The 17,015-nt window shown below is 39.6% G+C and overlaps 1 protein-coding gene and 1 pseudogene across 3 annotated transcripts in view; both read left to right on the top strand.

Annotated features, from left to right (window-relative positions):
* The window catches only part of TPH2 (tryptophan hydroxylase 2), a 107,822-nt gene that overhangs the window by 5,296 nt on the left and 85,511 nt on the right, over nucleotides 1-17,015 (top strand). For 2 of the 3 annotated variants that reach the window (XM_060164567.1, XM_060164566.1), the window contains exons 2-5: nucleotides 9,369-9,601; nucleotides 11,937-12,089; nucleotides 14,654-14,837; nucleotides 14,945-15,048. In XM_060164567.1, the coding sequence (XP_060020550.1) occupies nucleotides 9,497-9,601; nucleotides 11,937-12,089; nucleotides 14,654-14,837; nucleotides 14,945-15,048 (546 nt within the window). In that variant the 5' untranslated portion in view covers nucleotides 9,369-9,496. The remainder of the gene's footprint in view (nucleotides 1-9,368; nucleotides 9,602-11,936; nucleotides 12,090-14,653; nucleotides 14,838-14,944; nucleotides 15,049-17,015) is intronic. The other variant, XM_060164568.1, reaches the window with a different exon arrangement.
* On the top strand, nucleotides 3,903-5,574 carry LOC132529931 (E3 ubiquitin-protein ligase RNF114-like; annotated as a pseudogene).

The raw sequence follows: 17,015 nt of genomic DNA, 5'->3' as shown, positions 1-17,015 counted from the left end.
AAAACAAACACCCCAATCCAAAAATGGGCAGAAGACCTAAACAGACATTTCTCCATAGAAGATATACAGATTGCCAACAAACACATGAAAGGATGCTCAACATCTCTAATCAGAGAAATGCAAATCAAAGCTACAATGAGGTATCACCTCACACCAGTCAGAATGGCTGTCATCAAAAAATCTAGAAACAATAAATGCTGGAGAGGGTGTGGAGAAAAGGGAACCCTCTTGCACTGTTGGTGGGAATGTAAATTGATACAGCCACTGTGGAGAACAGTATGGAGGTTCCTTAAAAAACTAAAAATAGAACTACCATACGACCCAGCAATCCCAGTACTGGGCATATACCCTGAGAAAACCATAATTCAAAAAGAGTCATGTACTACAATGTTCATTGCAGCACTATTTACAATAGCCAGGACATGGAAGCAAGCTAAGTGTCCACTGACAGATGAATGGATAAAGAAGATGTGGCACATATATACAATGGAATATTACTCAGCCATAAAAAGAAACGAAATTGAGTTATTTGTAGTGAGGTGGATGGACCTAGAGTCTGTCATACAGAGTGCAGTAAGTCAGAAAGAGAAAAACAAATACTGTATGCTGACACATATATATGGAATCTAAAAACAAAAAAACAGAAAAAATGGTTCTGAAGAACCTAGGGGCAGGCCAGGAATAAAGATGCAGAGATAGAGAATGGACTTGAGGACATGGGGAGGGGGAAGGGTAAGCTGGGACGAAGTGAGAGTGGCATGGACATATATACACTACCAAATGTAAAATAGCTAGTGGGAAGCAGCCGCATAGCACAGGGAGATGAGCTCTGTGCTTTGTGACCACCTAGAGGGGTGGGATAGGGAGGGTGGGAGGGAGACGCAAGAGGGAGGGGATATGGGGATGTATGTATATGTATAGCTGATTCACTTTGTTATACAGCAGAAACTAACACACCATTGTGAAGCAATTATACTCCAATAAAGGTGTTTAAAAAAAAAAGACAGTAAAAAAATTAAAAAATAAAAATAAAGAGGCAAGGTCAGGGGAAAGCAAACTGCTTTATTTTGGATGCCGGCAATGGGGGGGTGGGGATGGGGTGTAGGATGGACGTCTGTCCAAAGGCCAACTCCCCCCTACTGACAGTCAGTGGGGAAGAGCTGTTATAGGTGGAGGGAGGGGCTCCATGCAGAAACAGCACAGTCGGCTCAGACAGTCATCTTGAAATTGGTCATTGGTGGTCTGACCAGCATCATCTTGATTGTTTTAGGTACAGTTAATCTTCAGTTCCAGGGTTGGTTGGTTCCCATTTCCTTGAGGCCAATTCTCGGAATTGTGGCAGCTTACGTCATGGCTGCAGCCTGGTCATCATGTAGTTAACTTCTTCCAACTGCTGGAGGTTTCAGTATCTTTAAGACAGCTCACAGGATATGGCTCAGAATATTATCTACAGCCCTTGAGGAGGAACTAAACGTCCTTGACTGTGCTTAATGACTGAACTATTATTGTTTGATCTCCTTTGACTGTTTTCCTTTGTTTCTGCATTTTCTCACTTCTCTGATTAAACTTATACTTTGGCTAAAGTTTTTCCACAGACAAAAGGCAGGTTGAGGATGTGGGGGGCAAGGACCGTAGGGTCCTGCTCTGCTTCAGTAGGAGTCTAACTTCATTGTTTTTCATGGGGATATCCAAAGTTATTCTTTGGCTATTGAATTGCCTTAGCACTTTTGTTGAAAATCAATTGACCATAAACGTAAGAGTTTATTTCCGAACTCTAAATTCTATTCCGTTTACCTGTATGTTGATCGTCTTGTAGTACCACACTGTTTTGATTAGTCTAACTGTTGTTAAGTCTTGACATTTTTTCACAGCTTCTTAAACAGTCTTTGAGCCATTCTTTTTCAGTCTCCTCCATTTACCTCCACTTCTAGAGGTATTTGATCCTTTAGGGGATTCGACAGTGTTAACTGAGTTGCTTCTCAGTCTTCTTCATTGATAGCTTCGGGTTCAGCTTTCTCATGTCTGCAGAGTCTTTGATCATTTGTTCATCTCCTTTTAAGCTCTCAGTTTTTTGTTGCTGTTGTTTCTCCAATTTATGCTACTCTTCTGTGCCTTAAAAAGGAAAGGAAGTCTTTTACTGTTGCTTTAGTAGGATTTCTGGAGGAAGCAAAAATAGTGAAATCTACACTCAGAAAGAGTCCTTTAAAATCTCACACGAATGATCTAGACCTATTGCCTACACTTTGGCACCCACACCCTTTAACTCCTGTAATTTGGGTTTTATTTCCTCTCTCTTGTTAAAACTGCACTCTTTAAGGTCACCAGTGACAGTTTCATCACCAAATCTAATGGTCTTTCTGTAGTTCTCATTCTTTTCCTCTTCTCTGTTCTAGTTGAAACCGTTGACCACAAGTTTTATCTTATCTCCTTTCTATGTATCACCTCCTTTAATCATCTTTTTACTTTGATGACTTCTCTTTTTCATTCTACCTTTAATTGTGAGCATCTTTCGTGGTTTAGTTCCTGGGTTCTCTATTTATATATTTATTATTAAAAAAATTTTAGATTGTGGTAAAATGCACATAACATAAAATTTACCTTCTTAACCAATTTTAAGTGCATGGTTCAGTGGTGTTAAGTACATTCACATTGTTGTGCAACCAACCTCCAGAACTTTTTATCTTGCAAAACAAACTCTGTACCCCATTTTCCACTCCCCCCAGCCCCTGGCAAGCTCCATTTTGCTTGTGAGTTCAACTACTCTAGATACTTCATATAAATGGAATCATACAGTATTTGTCTTTTTGTGACTGACTTATTTCACTTAGCGTAATGTCCTCAAGGTTTATCCATGTGACAACATTTGTCAGAATTTCCTTCCTCTTTATGGCTGAATAACATTCCATTGTATGTATATACCATGTTTTGTTTATCCCTTCATTCATTGATAGACACTTGTGTTGCTTCAGCCTTTTAGCTCTTGTGAATAACAATGCTATTAACATGGGTGCAGAAATATCTCTTTGAGTCCTTGCTTTCAGTTCTTTCAGAAGTGGGATTGCTAAATCGTATGGTAATTCTGCTTTTACTTTTTTTTTTTAATAGATTAATTTATTTATAGGCTGCATTGGGTCTTCGTTGCTGTGCGCAGGCTTTCTCTAGTTGTGGCGAACTGGGGGGCTACTCTTCGTTGTCTTGCAAGGGCTTCTCATTGTGGTGGCTTCTCTTGTTGCAGAGCACAGGCTTCAGTAGTTGTGGCTGGCGGGGCTCTAGAGTGCAGGCTCAGTAGTTGTAGCACACGGGCTTAGTTGCTCTGCAGCATGTGGGATCTTCCTGGACCAGGGCTATGAACCCGTGTCCCCTGCATTGGCAGGTGGATTCTTAACCACTGCGCCACCAGGGAAGCCCCATGCTTTTACTTTTTTGAGGAGGCGCTTTACTGTTTTCCTCAGTGGCTGTACTATTTTATGTTTCCCTCAATAGTGCAAAAGGCTTCCAATCTCTCTAGAGAGGGTTTTTCTCTATATATATTATTTTATTTGGAGAGTTCATGTCCTGCATCAGCAAACATCACTGAATTACTCTCAAATTACTGTTCCCAGCTCTAATCTATTTCCCAAATTCCAGTCTCACATTTATAATTGCATGCTGTTTAAAGTCACTTGATAGTACTGCAGTCAACTGAAATTCACTGTCCCTAAAACTCCTGTTTTTTCCCCAAAACGTATTCCTTCTTCAGAAATAGTGGAAATACTACTATTTACAACATGAAAGCTTGATAATTTAGTCTGTTTCCTATATGGGAATTCACCTATTTCAGAAGTAATACGTCCTTGCCCCGCTCCCTCCCGCTTCGCCCACCCCCCACCTCCTGCCTTTGCCCTGCGCCCCCGGGCGGCAAAATGGTGGCGCAGCCGCAGGACCGAGATAGGGTAGTGTGTTGCTGGCCAGGCCCGGGCCCGTGGCGGAGGCCAAGCCCCTGGGCCGCTTCCAGTGTCCCATGTGGCTAGAATACAGTTCAGGTGCCGCATGGACACGTGCTTTGCTCTGCATGCCTGCAGGAATGTCTGAAACCAAAGAAGTCTGGAGTGTGTCACAGCACTCTAGCACCTGGCTTCGGAGCCCTGGAGCTCCAGCGATAGATTGACAGCACAAGCACAGAGACTTCTTGCCATGACTGCTCTAAGATCCAAGATCTGGGTGCACGTGGCTACATGTTCCAAATACCAGAATTACATCGTGGAATGTGTGAAGACCACCACCAAGGATGCATCGCTTCAGCCAGGGAATGTCCCAAACCGTTATACTCTCCTTGTCCTTACTGCCCCGAGAAGAATTCTGATCAAAAAGGACTTGTGGAACACTGCAAGTTATCCCATAGCACAGACACCAAATCTGTGGTTTGTCCAATATGTGCCTCGATGCCCTGGGGAGACCCTTTTGTTCCACTACCTTCTGCCATTTTTTGCAGGCAACTTCATAATTCCCTTTTCCCAAAACTTTTTATCTTTTTGAGCAAAGAACTTTTCCAGGTGCTATTTAGTCTTCCAGGAAATTGAAATTTTTTCCATTAAGAGAATTTTCTAAAGACCGAAATAAATGGAAATCCGAAGGTGCAATGTCTGGTGAATACGGCGGATGAATCAGAACTTCCCAGCCAAGCTGTGACAGTTTTTGCCTGGTCATCAAAGAAACATGTGGTCTTGCGTTATCCTGACAGAAGATTATGTGTTTTCTGTTGACTAATTCTGGATGCTTTTCGTCGAGTACTGCTTTCAGTTGGTCTAACTGGGAGCAGTACTTGTTGAAATTAATGGTTTGGTTCTCCGGAAGGAGCTCATAATAGAGGACTCCCTTCCAATCCCATCATATACACAACATCACCTTCTTTGTATGAAGACCGGCCTTTGGTGTGTTTGCTGGTGGTTCATTTTGCTTGCCCCACGACCTCTTCCATGCCATATTATTGTACAGTACCCACTTTTCATCACCCATCACAATTTGTTTTAAAAACAGAATGTTTTCATTACATTTATTCATTTTGGTCTTTTAAAATTTATTTATTTTATTTATTTTTGGCTGCATTGGGTCTTTGTTGCTGTGTGCAGGCTTTCTCTAGTTGCAGCGAGCGGGAGCTACTCTTCGTTGTGGTGTGCGGGCTTCTCATTGCAGTGGCTTCTCTTCTTGTGGAGCACAGGCTCTAGGCACGTGGGCTTCAGTAGTTGTGGGACGCAGGCTCAGTAGTTGTGGCTCGCGGGCTCTAGAGCGCAAGCTCAGTAGCTGTGGTTCACGGGCTTAGTTGCTCCGCGGCCTGTGGGCTCTTCCCAGACCAGGGCTTGAACCCGTGTCCCCTGCATTGGCAGGTTCTTAACAGCTGCGCCACCAGGGAAGCCCTCATTATATTTAAGTAGAGAATCACATGCGGAAATATGGTCAAGGAGGGTTTTTTTTTTGCTTAACTTATGTGGAACCCAAACATCAAAGCGATTAAAATACCCAAGCTGGTGCAAATGATTTTCAATGCTTGATTTGGATATTTTGAGTATTTTGCAGGTTATCTCCTGCGTGGTATAATGTTGATTGTTCTCAGTTAATGTCTCAATTTGATCACTATCAACTTCAGCTGGTCTACCTGACCGTGGAGCATCGTCCAGTGAGAAATCTCCAGCACAAAACTTTGCAAAGCACTTTTGACACATTCAGTCAAGTCACAGCACCTTCTCCATACACTGCACAAATCTTTTTTTGCATTTTGATTGTGTTTTTACCTTTCTTGAAATAATAAAGCATAATATGCCAAATATGTTGCTTTTCTTCTTCCATCTTCAATATTAAAATGACTACACAAAAATTCACCAATTTTGATGTCTTTTTTAAAATACATGCTGATGGGACAGCTGTCACATACAATCTAACAAAATTGTTTTAAATGAAGTTAAAGACACCTAAGTGCTACTACAGCCATCGTATAGAAAAAAACCGAATGAAACTTTCGGCCAACCCAATACCTTAGGGGAGTTGAAAGAGGCTTCTAGGAGGTGTTGCCTGAGCTGAATATTTAAAAATAAGTTTGTATTTGTTAACTGGAATGGAATGGGAGATAGTAAGGAGATGATTCCAGGTAGAGAGAATTAATATAAGAAAATATATAGAGAACTGTTGTTGCTCAACAATGATGGAGTGTGGGTTTGGGGCAAGGGTGCCAGTGAAAGACAGACTGAAGAGGAAAGTGGGATCCAAATCCTGATAAACCTTGAATGGCATTCAGTGGGCTTTTCACTTTATCACCTTATCCTGTAGGGGAAAGAGATCAATGGGGAGGGCTTTGTGCAAAGCAATAGCATAACCATACTGGTATTTTAGAAAAGTAGCAGCTCAGAGGAGGACTTTTAAGACTGAAGGCCTAAACCACTTAGGAGTTGAAATATAGCCAGGAGATTATGACCTGGATGAAGGCAATAGCGTTAAGCATGCAGTGAGAAGAAAAAGAGATGTTAAGGTGTAAAATCCATAGGACAACATGTCTACTTGGATGTGGGAGCAGATAAAAAGGTGCCAGAATAACTCCCAAGTTTCTGACTTGGGGGACTGGTTAAATTATTGTGTCATTCATTGAACCAGACCACACATAAATAATAGCAATTTAAGAAAAAAAAAACTCTTCGAAGTTAGATCTTATACATATTGCATGTGAATGGCCAAGTGAAGCTGTCCAACAAGCATTTGAGTATATGGGTTTAAAACTTGATGAGACCTAAGCTGGTTATAGAGATTCAGGTATTGTCAAATAACTGAATCTATGTGATATAGCTTCACTCACAATATATTGTTTGAGAAGAGAGTCAAGAATAAAACCCTGGGGAACACCAAATTTAAGAAGCAATTTAAAAAAGAAAAACACAAAAAAAGAAAATAAGAAAAAAAATTGTCAGAGAGGTAGAAAAAGGAACACTAAGGGAAGATAAGTTTTTGGAGGACAAATATTAAACTTGAAAGACAGATTGAAGGACTGATTATTTGGAAATTTGAATGCCAGGATAAAAAATTTATATCTACAAAGGAAGCATTTATTATTTTTGTATTGGGACTATAGCCTAATGAAAATGATGCCTTAGTAAGATGTAGTCTAGGCAGGACAGTCTGTTAGAGGGAAGAAAATTGTTAAAGTCTTCAACTAGAGTGGTGGCAGTTATGACTAGAAAAAGGAATGTCAAAATAAAAATCAACAAGTAGTTGGTGACTCGCTGAATATTATTTCTTTTTTTGGATAAATTATGAAATTTATTTATAAAATTTTTCCTTTTAAAAGCCAGAACATAACAAATATCACTTTCTGGAAACTCATCTTATTAGAAATATCAATAACATTGAGCAGTCTGTCCTCTGTGCTTCTAATGTCTTCTGCAGAGAATTCAGTGTATTTTATTTCACTTATTTATTTGCACGTATATTTCTTTCAGCTAGTCTGTGATTGCTTGAGGGTAGGTACTGTATCTCATTTATCTTTGCATCCCCAGGACTCAGTTTCAGTGGCTAACAGAGTGAGTGCTTAGCAAATCTTTACAGCTTCCCAAAATTACACAGCTTCCCAAATCCTGTTCTAGCTGAAGTAATCCATGTATGGTTTCTTGAGCCTACCTTGAGGGACCTTGTAACCTACTTTCGTGAAAGTACTTTCTTGAAAGTTACCTACTTTCTTGAGTTACCTTGTTTGGAATACTCAAGGGGCTGTGTAATGTAATAGTTGAGAGCGTGGATTTTGGAGCCAGACTGCCTGAACTTAAATCCTGCCTCAGCCACTTTTTAATTGTGTAAACCTTTGGCAAGTTACCTAAATTCTTTGTGCCCCAGTTTCTCCTTATATAAAATGGAAACAGTAGTTACTGCATTGTAAGTGTGGTTGTGATGATGAATCACATTTTTATCTAAAAAAGTGTTTAGAATAGGAATTGGCAAATACTAAGCACTCAGTAATATTAACTATTATTATTATTACTTCAATCAGTGTATTTATTTAATGTTTATTTATTTATTTTATCTATTTTTGGCTGCATCGGGTTTTCTTAGTTGCGGCACGTGGGATCTTCATTGAGGTGTGTGGGATGTTTCGTTGCGGCATGAGCTCTTTGTTGTGGGGTGCGGGCTTCTCTCTAGTTGTGGCGTGCCTCTTCTCTAGTTGTGGTGTGCGGGTTCCAGAGCACGTGGGCTCAGTAGTTGTGGCACGCGGGCTTAGTTGCCCTGCGGCATGTGGGATTTTAGTTCCCTGACCAGGGATCAAACCCGCATCCCCTTCATTGTAAGGTGGATTCTTTACCACTGGACCACCAGGGAAGTCCCAACCAAAATATTTAAACTTCACTTTCCTATTAGGTTATCAGAGCTGATTTTTAGAGGAAATTCAAGCCAAATATTTACTATTTCAAAAATTAGATCAAGTAATAATTATGTCCCCTCCAGACTCCGGAAACAATTAAAATCCAGTTAATTTTTGCTCAGCCATTCCTGTTTTGAAAAATTTTCATCCTGTTTTCTATGTAGACAAGTAGTGCCAGCCCTAGGTTTTGTTTAGTTTTACAGTCAAACAAGTCCATTTGGTCAAGAGTCTTCCATCCTTCAGGAGGCTGGTAATATTTTCCATGGTTATTTTGTGGCTTACTAAAGTTTGAATAGTAAGTACATCAACTGATATGTGCATTTCAAATTGTTGGACTTGTTCTAGTTTCAAGTCATCAAAGGAATGACTATATGGGCATTTCATTTCCTTTTCCTTCCCACTGAGGAAGATTCTAGGGTTAGTGTCTCAACTATATCTATATGTGGCTAAATCACAGCCTCACATTTCCTTTACAATACAGTTGCCTGAACATCATTGCATAGTGGCATCACATGATTGGAAAGCAGTGTATTTTGTGAACGCCATCACACACACAAGTGCACACACACAGTCATAACACATCAGATCAGAAAAAGCTTATTAACATAAAGTACAATGGCTTAGGGATTCTGCATTTGCTGATCTTTCTTGAATTATTTTCCTTGGAAAACTTTGAATTCATAGTTACCTAAAGGCTGAGGTTAACTTGCCAGTAGCAGATTTGAGAGATGAGAGCTAATGTCAGGGGATAGATGTTTTCTTTTACAAATAACACCGTTAGATATTGTTCTCCACCACCCATGCCCAAACTGCTACTCGACCTATGAAACAAATAGCACCACAAACACAGATAACCCCAGGCTTCAGGTCTGTAATCTGACTGTGGCCATCAGCAGCCAGAAATGAGTTTCTTTCTAATCAGCCTTCCATCAGTCCCCAGTCACTCATATAAAGGAGCCTGGGGAGGGGAAGATTCACATTGCTTTTTCTTCAGCACCAGGGTTCTGGGCAGCGCCCTGAGAGGTCCACTGCTCGCACGCCTCTTCTCTCAATCTCCACCAGCGCTGCTACTGCCTCCCTAGTCCCCCCCTGCTGCAGAGAGAGAAAATTACATCGGAATCCATGCAGCCGGCAATGATGATGTTTTCTAGTAAATACTGGGCAAGGAGAGGGCTTTCTCTGGATTCAGCAGTGCCCGAAGAGCATCAGCTGCTTGGCAGCATAACAGTGAGTACTGAGTAGCTGGCAGTCTCTAGAGGAGTGTTTTCTAGGGTAGCGATAGTTATCCTTGCCATTTGGACACCAGCTGTAAACACCTCAATTCTTTCCTCTATCGTCTGTCTACTCTGCCTCCACTCTTCCTTCTCTCTCCATAAAGTAAAGTGGGTGTCCTGATCGCTACGTGCTAAACTTCCTTTCCTCAAAGTTTATAAGTTGAAAGTAAAGAAGTTCCCGAACATTATGAATGAGAGGTTGTATAAACCAATGTCTTATATCAAAACCAAAAAAAGTGTGCAGAATTTTGAAAGGCCATTTATTATGAGTTGGGACAGGGAGAAGAAATTAAATAGATTTCTGTGGTTCCTGCAAGATTATTGTGTTTTCTGTACCCCCTTCCATCTACAAAACCTGGTCTTTAAACACAAAGTAATATTTTCTGTTTTTGTCTGTAGGTGCTGGTTGTTGGAATAAGAGAAAGATCAGATTCCTCTCAAAAGTTTTCCTGTGTTCCTTATTACTCCATTATTTTTCAGTTTAACTGATGGAGTAATGAAAGCAATACACCACTTATTTCAATGTTTAAGGCAGTTTCTGTGTTTAAATAATAACAGAATAAAAAAGTAATATTTTGCAGGATTTTAGATCCTGATATGGGGTAATAGTCATAGGATTTAATAAAAAAAGATAGTGAAAGAAAAATGTATTCAGATTTCTAGTTATTAAAAATATTAAATGATATTTCATTACTGTCTACCAGAGTTTATCAACCAATTGAAATTTAGTCTGTATCATAGAAAAATCTGTTTTAGTATTGTAGCTCCGAATATGTGCCAGAGGGTTGTATTGTACTGGTGTATTATTACTCCTAAAAATGTTGAAAAGTAATCCGGGCAAGTTTTGGAGAACTGTTTAAATCAATTTGCAAAAATGAGTCTAAAAACGTACATAGGTTTTCTAACATTTAAATAACATGTATATTTGAATGCGATATTACAGTGAGGAATTCTGAAGCCACAATGAACTGCTAGAAGGAAAACAAGGAAAACTCAAGAGTTATGGTTAATGTATAATAATACTTTCATATAAAAATGCTACTTAGATATATAAGATCTGTGGCAGATGTTGAGCGTACTACAACATTTGAGCTTTTAATGACTAAACAGACTGTCAAATGCCAATGCCTAGATAAACTTCTTCTCTCCCTCAAGTCATAAATTATAAAATATTTATTTCTATGACATATAAACCTAGTGAGTGAGGCAGTAGAGACTGTGTGAAAATAAAGCCAGTAGAGAAATCAGAGGAAGAAAATAGCAAAGCACTATTCACTGGGTTCCATATCAAATGTACATTTTTCAGTTTCATGAGGAAGTAATAGATTGGAATGACTGCATTCTATTACTCTCTGCCAGGGAGAAGGTTCTGTTTGCCCAGTTCTTCATTTGCATATAAAGAACACGAAAAAGTACACTCTAATTTGATTTGTCTGTTAAGTAAAAGTTTCCAGCTTTTTAATTGTGTATTTCTGGCAATGTGATCTGAGTTTCTGGAATCTGCCATTTTTGTCTTTAGCTAATAGACTAAGAGTCATTACTTAGTCATGTATTATAGTATTTGACTGGCCAATAAAGTGGTAATCTTTTCCAGTTTCTCAGGTTCTACTCTTGGCTCCTGATGATGAGCTAGTTCTTTCTTTTCTTTACTTTTTTCTTGTGGCTGAATTTTAATAGCCACTTTTCAGATATCATCTGCTGACACAGATGGCCTTAACTGAATACACTCTGTGGCGAACTTCTGCAGACAGATTCACACTGACAGTGTGGATCTAATTACAGAATGTAAGGTGATCAATTTTAGTGCCTGTCCTGACATATTTCAGAACAAAATGAATATTTTGTTTTTAAGATTTAATCGAAACAAAAATTATATGTTTAGTCTTAATTTTGTTACGTTTAGTAATTAATATAGCTTCTATATGATTCAGCTAGGCTAACAGATCAGATTTCATCCTGTAAAATAAACCTAGAAGGAAAGACAGGAATTATTCATACATGATACTTTATACTTTATGATGATCAGATTTTTGTTGCTATTAAAGTGAAGCAAGTATGATTCCCCTTTAATTTCAACCACTGGTGATATCTTTGGGCATTGGAAAATAGTGTCCCTGAGTAAATTAGACTTGTACGAAAGTTATGAGTGACTTGGCAACTTCTCCTCGAGCTTGTGTGATTGCTGGGGCTTCCAGCGTATAAATGGAATGTCTGAAAAAGAATCTAGTTGTAGAGAACTCTGGAATCCTAACTAATATTTGTGTGTGTGTGTTTCTACGTTCTTGAAGCTAAATAAAACTAACGCTGGCAAAAATGATGATAAAAAAGGCAACAAGGGAAGCAGCAAAAGTGACACTGCTACCGAGAGCAGCAAGATGGCAGTTGTATTCTCCTTGAAAAATGAAGTTGGTGGATTGGTCAAAGCACTGAAACTCTTTCAGGTGAATGTAAAATATCATTATCTAACTTTAAAACCGTCTGTGTGCCGGGTTACAAACTTGTCATCTGTTATGAAATATTACTGAACCATTTCTGGGTAATGTGTTGCAAATTTCAAAGAAACCAACCTTCATGAGGCTTTACAAGACAAGTTGGTCTGTCAAACAAAGAAATAAGCAGATTCGTGGAAATCGTGTTTTATTAATTCAGCGTCAGCCTATTAGTAATTCTGCACACTGTTGCCAGGTGAGGAAGTCGGTAATTAAAAAGCGTGAGCCTCACACCTGGAAATGCAAACACAAAAGCGGTCAAAGAGGGTATCTTTAAACATCAAGAGCCTGCAGCCTGATTTGATTTGTTCATATTTGAATCGTGCACATGTCCTAGAGCACATTTATTGCATAAAATGAGATATATTAGTATAGGTACTCGATATTCCCCGAAGCCCCATGGTTTCAAGAACTTAATGTGTCTTTTGTAAAGATGAGTCATTCTCCTTATATATGAGCTAGGGCTAGCTCTCTTTTTATCTTGTAGAAATGTAGTAGCCTTTTCCTAAGCCCAGGTGGGTGGTTTGCAACCTCAAGAAAGAGCCCCGTTGAGGGGGAGGTTATAAAAGGCCAGGAGAACTGTTGCCTTTTGGCCAGGGCACACCTGATGGCTCCCCTACCCTCCAGCAAGCACCTCCTCTGCCAGTGCATTTTGTTTGGGGGCACGGGCTGTGATTAGGGCTGTAGGATAGGGAGCCTAGCTCTGCATGGTGCCTTGGGCTGCTGGTGCAGTGGAAAGAGGGTTGGAATTGCAGTCAGAGGATTCAGACCTGTGTTCTCCTGGCTTGGCTAATCACTAGCTGCTTCCTAGGTTCAATTGCTTCATTTGTAAAATAGCAGTAATAATTCCCACGTGACAGGGTTGTTGTGATGGAACAATATGAGTGGAAGTGCTTTGTAAAGGGTACAGATATGAGGCATTATCGTGATGCTTCTCTGATGACCATAGAGGGGGAATTAGCAGCCTGTTTTTGCAAATATTTCCTTGTTCTCTTTTGACCTTGAAGAAAGGATCAGGCACCATAAAGAGTGGTAATGGAAATCTGGGGAAATATTTTACGCATAATTATATCATCCAGCATTGTCTCCATACAGTTCCCAAAGGCAGGGCAATTCAATTAGACAGCTGGGTGCAGTGGAAAAAATCCCTGGAGAAGGAGTGAGCAGCCATGAGTTTTCACTCGGCCATCAGCTAGTCATGGGGTCTTAGTTACATCACTTAACCCATCTGGACCTCAGTTTCCTTGTCTGAAAATATCCACTTTGCTTCAACCAAAGGACATTAAGAGCCCAAAGTGACACAGTGTGTGAGAAGACTCTTGAACTTTGAACCTAATGCTAGTCTTACCTTTATTATCTGCCGATTTAGAAAATAGGGCATTATTGCAAAAGTTATTAAAAACAGAAATAGAGCATTTAGTGTCCTGGTCAAAAGGCTAGTTTCTTTATACAGAGAAGGATGCCATCAGATTTTATCTTAGTCTGGTACCGGAAACTGCCTATCTGCTGCTGTGCTGAAAATTCTGAGGTCATCCAGGATTGGATGTGGAATTATGCTGATAATCAGAGTGTATCATGGAGTGATGGGCAGGGATCCGCTTATTTGGGGGTAGGTTAGGGTGGAGAGGAGAACTTAGTCTTTAGTTAACTCAGGACAAAGGAAGACTCTATCACTGGGAAAATTTAAACCTGAGATTTAAGTATTAAATTTCTGCTCTTCTACGAACACCTATTGTAAGGAGATTTTACCCATGAAATCCATCATGATAGTTGCAGCAACATGTCCTTGGATGAAGCTAGCCTGGAGGTTGCTGAAAGAGACCAGTTACTAAGTGGTTCCATTAAGGATTCTTCTTCTTTTTCTTCTTTTTTTTTGCCTGCAGAGATCCTTTTTTAGCTACTTTTCTTGCTTCCTTTTTTTTGTTCCCCTACAATGGGGCCACGCCTTGGCCAGTGGTTCCCAAACTTCAGTCATTTTCATATCACCTTCCCAGTTTCTGCCTCATTTGCCTGCTATTCATACTATTAATTATTTTTTCCAAGATTTTAAGCTTTATTTCAAAAAGAGATGTCATACTACCAGAAAATCAGTAGTTTGAGTTTTAGCTTTTTTGGGAAAATATATAAAAATAAATAAATAAATCTGGGGATGATATGACAATAAACTAATTTCCTCCCAAACAATCATGCATACCACCAGTGGGATGTGGATTGATCTGGGAAATGATAAAGTTCATAATTATCACACATTTTATAGGGCCCTTTATATATCTTAATGTCCTCCCCTTGTTAAAAATGAGACAGGAAATCCTACACATAGTTACTGTTCTTATTAATAGAGACAATGGTTGGAAAACATTTCCATGTTTTAGTCAAGCAAACGGTGAGAAGGTTGTCTTTTCCTCTTTTGTGGGCACTTGGTACCTTTTTGCTTACAAGTTGGACAAGAGCAGCCCATGGCATCCCTTTTATTGTGCCCTGAAGGTGATTAAGAGATGTTGCTTATATTTCCACAGGAAAAACATGTAAATATGGTTCATATTGAGTCCAGGAAATCTCGGCGAAGAAGTTCGGAAGTTGAAATCTTTGTGGACTGTGAGTGTGGCAAAACGGAATTCAATGAGCTCATTCAGTCACTGAAATTTCAAACCACGATTGTGACGCTGAATCCGCCAGAGAACATTTGGACAGAGGAAGAAGGCAAGCCCAGTTTTTGCTTGTCGGGTGATTTTGCAAATCTGACAAATGTTGCAAAGGGGAAAATACAATCTGTGAGCTAATATTTTGAACCTGCACTGTGTTTCCAGCAGAGCTAGAGGATGTGCCCTGGTTTCCCCGGAAGATCTCTGAGTTAGACAAATGTTCTCACAGAGTTCTCATGTATGGTTCTGAGCTGGATGCCGATCACCCAGTAAGTGTGCAGTAAAATCCATTCCACATGTGCTCTTCCAGCTCTGCCCGTCTGCCAGGCAGTGTGCCATCTTCTGTGCTGTAATGCTGTATTATAGAGCAATTTATTATTTATTCCCCATAACTGAGAGTTATGATAGTTTCCCTGTACATAGGCGTTGGCTGGAAGCAGGTTAGAAGGATGGCATTTCCACCTAGCATTTATTTTTAAAAGGGTTGGAGAGAGGAGGAGGGTATAAACCTTGCAGAATATTTCAATAGAATTAGACAGCCTGAAATATACTTGAAGATGGTGACCCTTGGAAAAACAATGAACTGAAATTGATCACCTCATTGGGAAACTGGGAAGGACTGTAGGCATTAAGGGGCTCAGTGAGAGAGTAAAATTCTCCTGCTATTTTCCTTGATTGGAGGTAGTAAGGGGTAGAGTAATGTGGGGGACTTCAGTCTCAGTGGAAAGGCAGAGGGTGATAGAATAAGACCATAATGGAAGATGCCTCTCTTTCCCCATCTACCCTGAATCTATTTATCGCCATCTCTCCTCTACTCCAATAAAAATGACCACCTTTAAAGAAATATGATATGTAGTAAGCATTTCCCATTATTCCCTCTCTCCCCCTTTACATCAGTTTTTATTTAATACAAGAGGCCTGGAGCTTCTTTATGGTCGGAATGAAGTACAGTTAATAGTCTGGGAGAAGCAATCAATATACTCATTTGTTACAAGCAACTCCCCCCACCCCGGTGCCCCTTCTCTAAAAATGAGCATATTAAAGGGTGAAACCCAAGCAGATTGGTCATGCTTATAGGAGACTTTGTGGTCTGAGGGTAATGGTTTTCAGATATTCATTTTATTTAAATGGAGGATATCTGGAAATCTGATAGTGAGACTGTAGGCAGTGGTTCTCTAAGTGTGGTCCTGGGACCAACCACATCAGTATCACCTGGGAGCTGGTTTGAACAAGCCCACACTTCAGTTTGAGAACCATTGCTTTAAAGGAAACTGACAACTTCAGCAAGAGGGAATTTCTCAGTGGAACCAGTCTTTTGGCAAAAATACAAATTCAAACCAATTCATAGCATACCATTCAAACAAATGGTCAAAAAAACCTAATTCAATTTCATGATTTTCAAAAAGCTGAATTCGCTCAAAGACACAGTGTGTTATATTTGCCAGCATAATTCCCAGCAGTTCACATGTAAGCTCCTGAACTTTAGAAAAATACTCAGAAGTGTTTTTAATAATCATCCATTTGTTTATCTTCCCCTTCTCCACCTCAGAGGAGTCAGAATTAGCACAGAAGCCTGATTTAAGAGCTTAGCAGTAACAGGACTGCCCAGACACCAGCTGTTAATTTGCAGGATGACCTTGGGCAAGTTCCTTTACTTCTGCAACTCAAATTCTTCATGTAAAAAGTGGAAATAAAATGCTTATTGAGCTCAAAGGGAGTGTTTGAAAAGCCTAGTTAATAAAACAACTGGAAAGCATTTTGGCAAGAGCGAATGCTTAATTCCAGGAAAGGAAATGCTGTATTAAATCATCCTGATCAATGCCTGGACAGTAAAGGATTTTTTGCTAACCTCTTATTTCCAAATGCTCCCCTTAGTCTAGTTTGGAAATTACTCAGCCTGGAGAAGGGGGTCAGAACAACCACAGGAACCACTGACCTTGCTGTGAAAAAATTTATTCTAATACCCAGCATAAATTTTCCTGGGCTTAATTTTGTTCCATTACTCCTAATTACACCCACCTTATGATACCTTCTCTTATTTTCTATGCAGCCATTTGAAATAATTGCAAGTACTTAGCAATCTCCTACCTCACTCATCATTTTTTTTTTTTTACTGTATGTATTTCTTTTATAAGCACACCAAATATTCATTATGCACAATTTGATATTGGTAAGTTGGTGGTTTTTTATAAGTTATTATTTGATGAAGATAGAAAAAAGTTTCTAAGGAATTTTT

The sequence above is a fragment of the Lagenorhynchus albirostris genome, chromosome 11 (genome assembly GCF_949774975.1).
Source record: "Lagenorhynchus albirostris chromosome 11, mLagAlb1.1, whole genome shotgun sequence".
Classification (NCBI taxonomy): domain Eukaryota; kingdom Metazoa; phylum Chordata; class Mammalia; order Artiodactyla; family Delphinidae; genus Lagenorhynchus; species Lagenorhynchus albirostris.
Note: the sequence above shows the minus strand (reverse complement) of the source record. Positions and strands in the feature narration are given on the sequence as shown.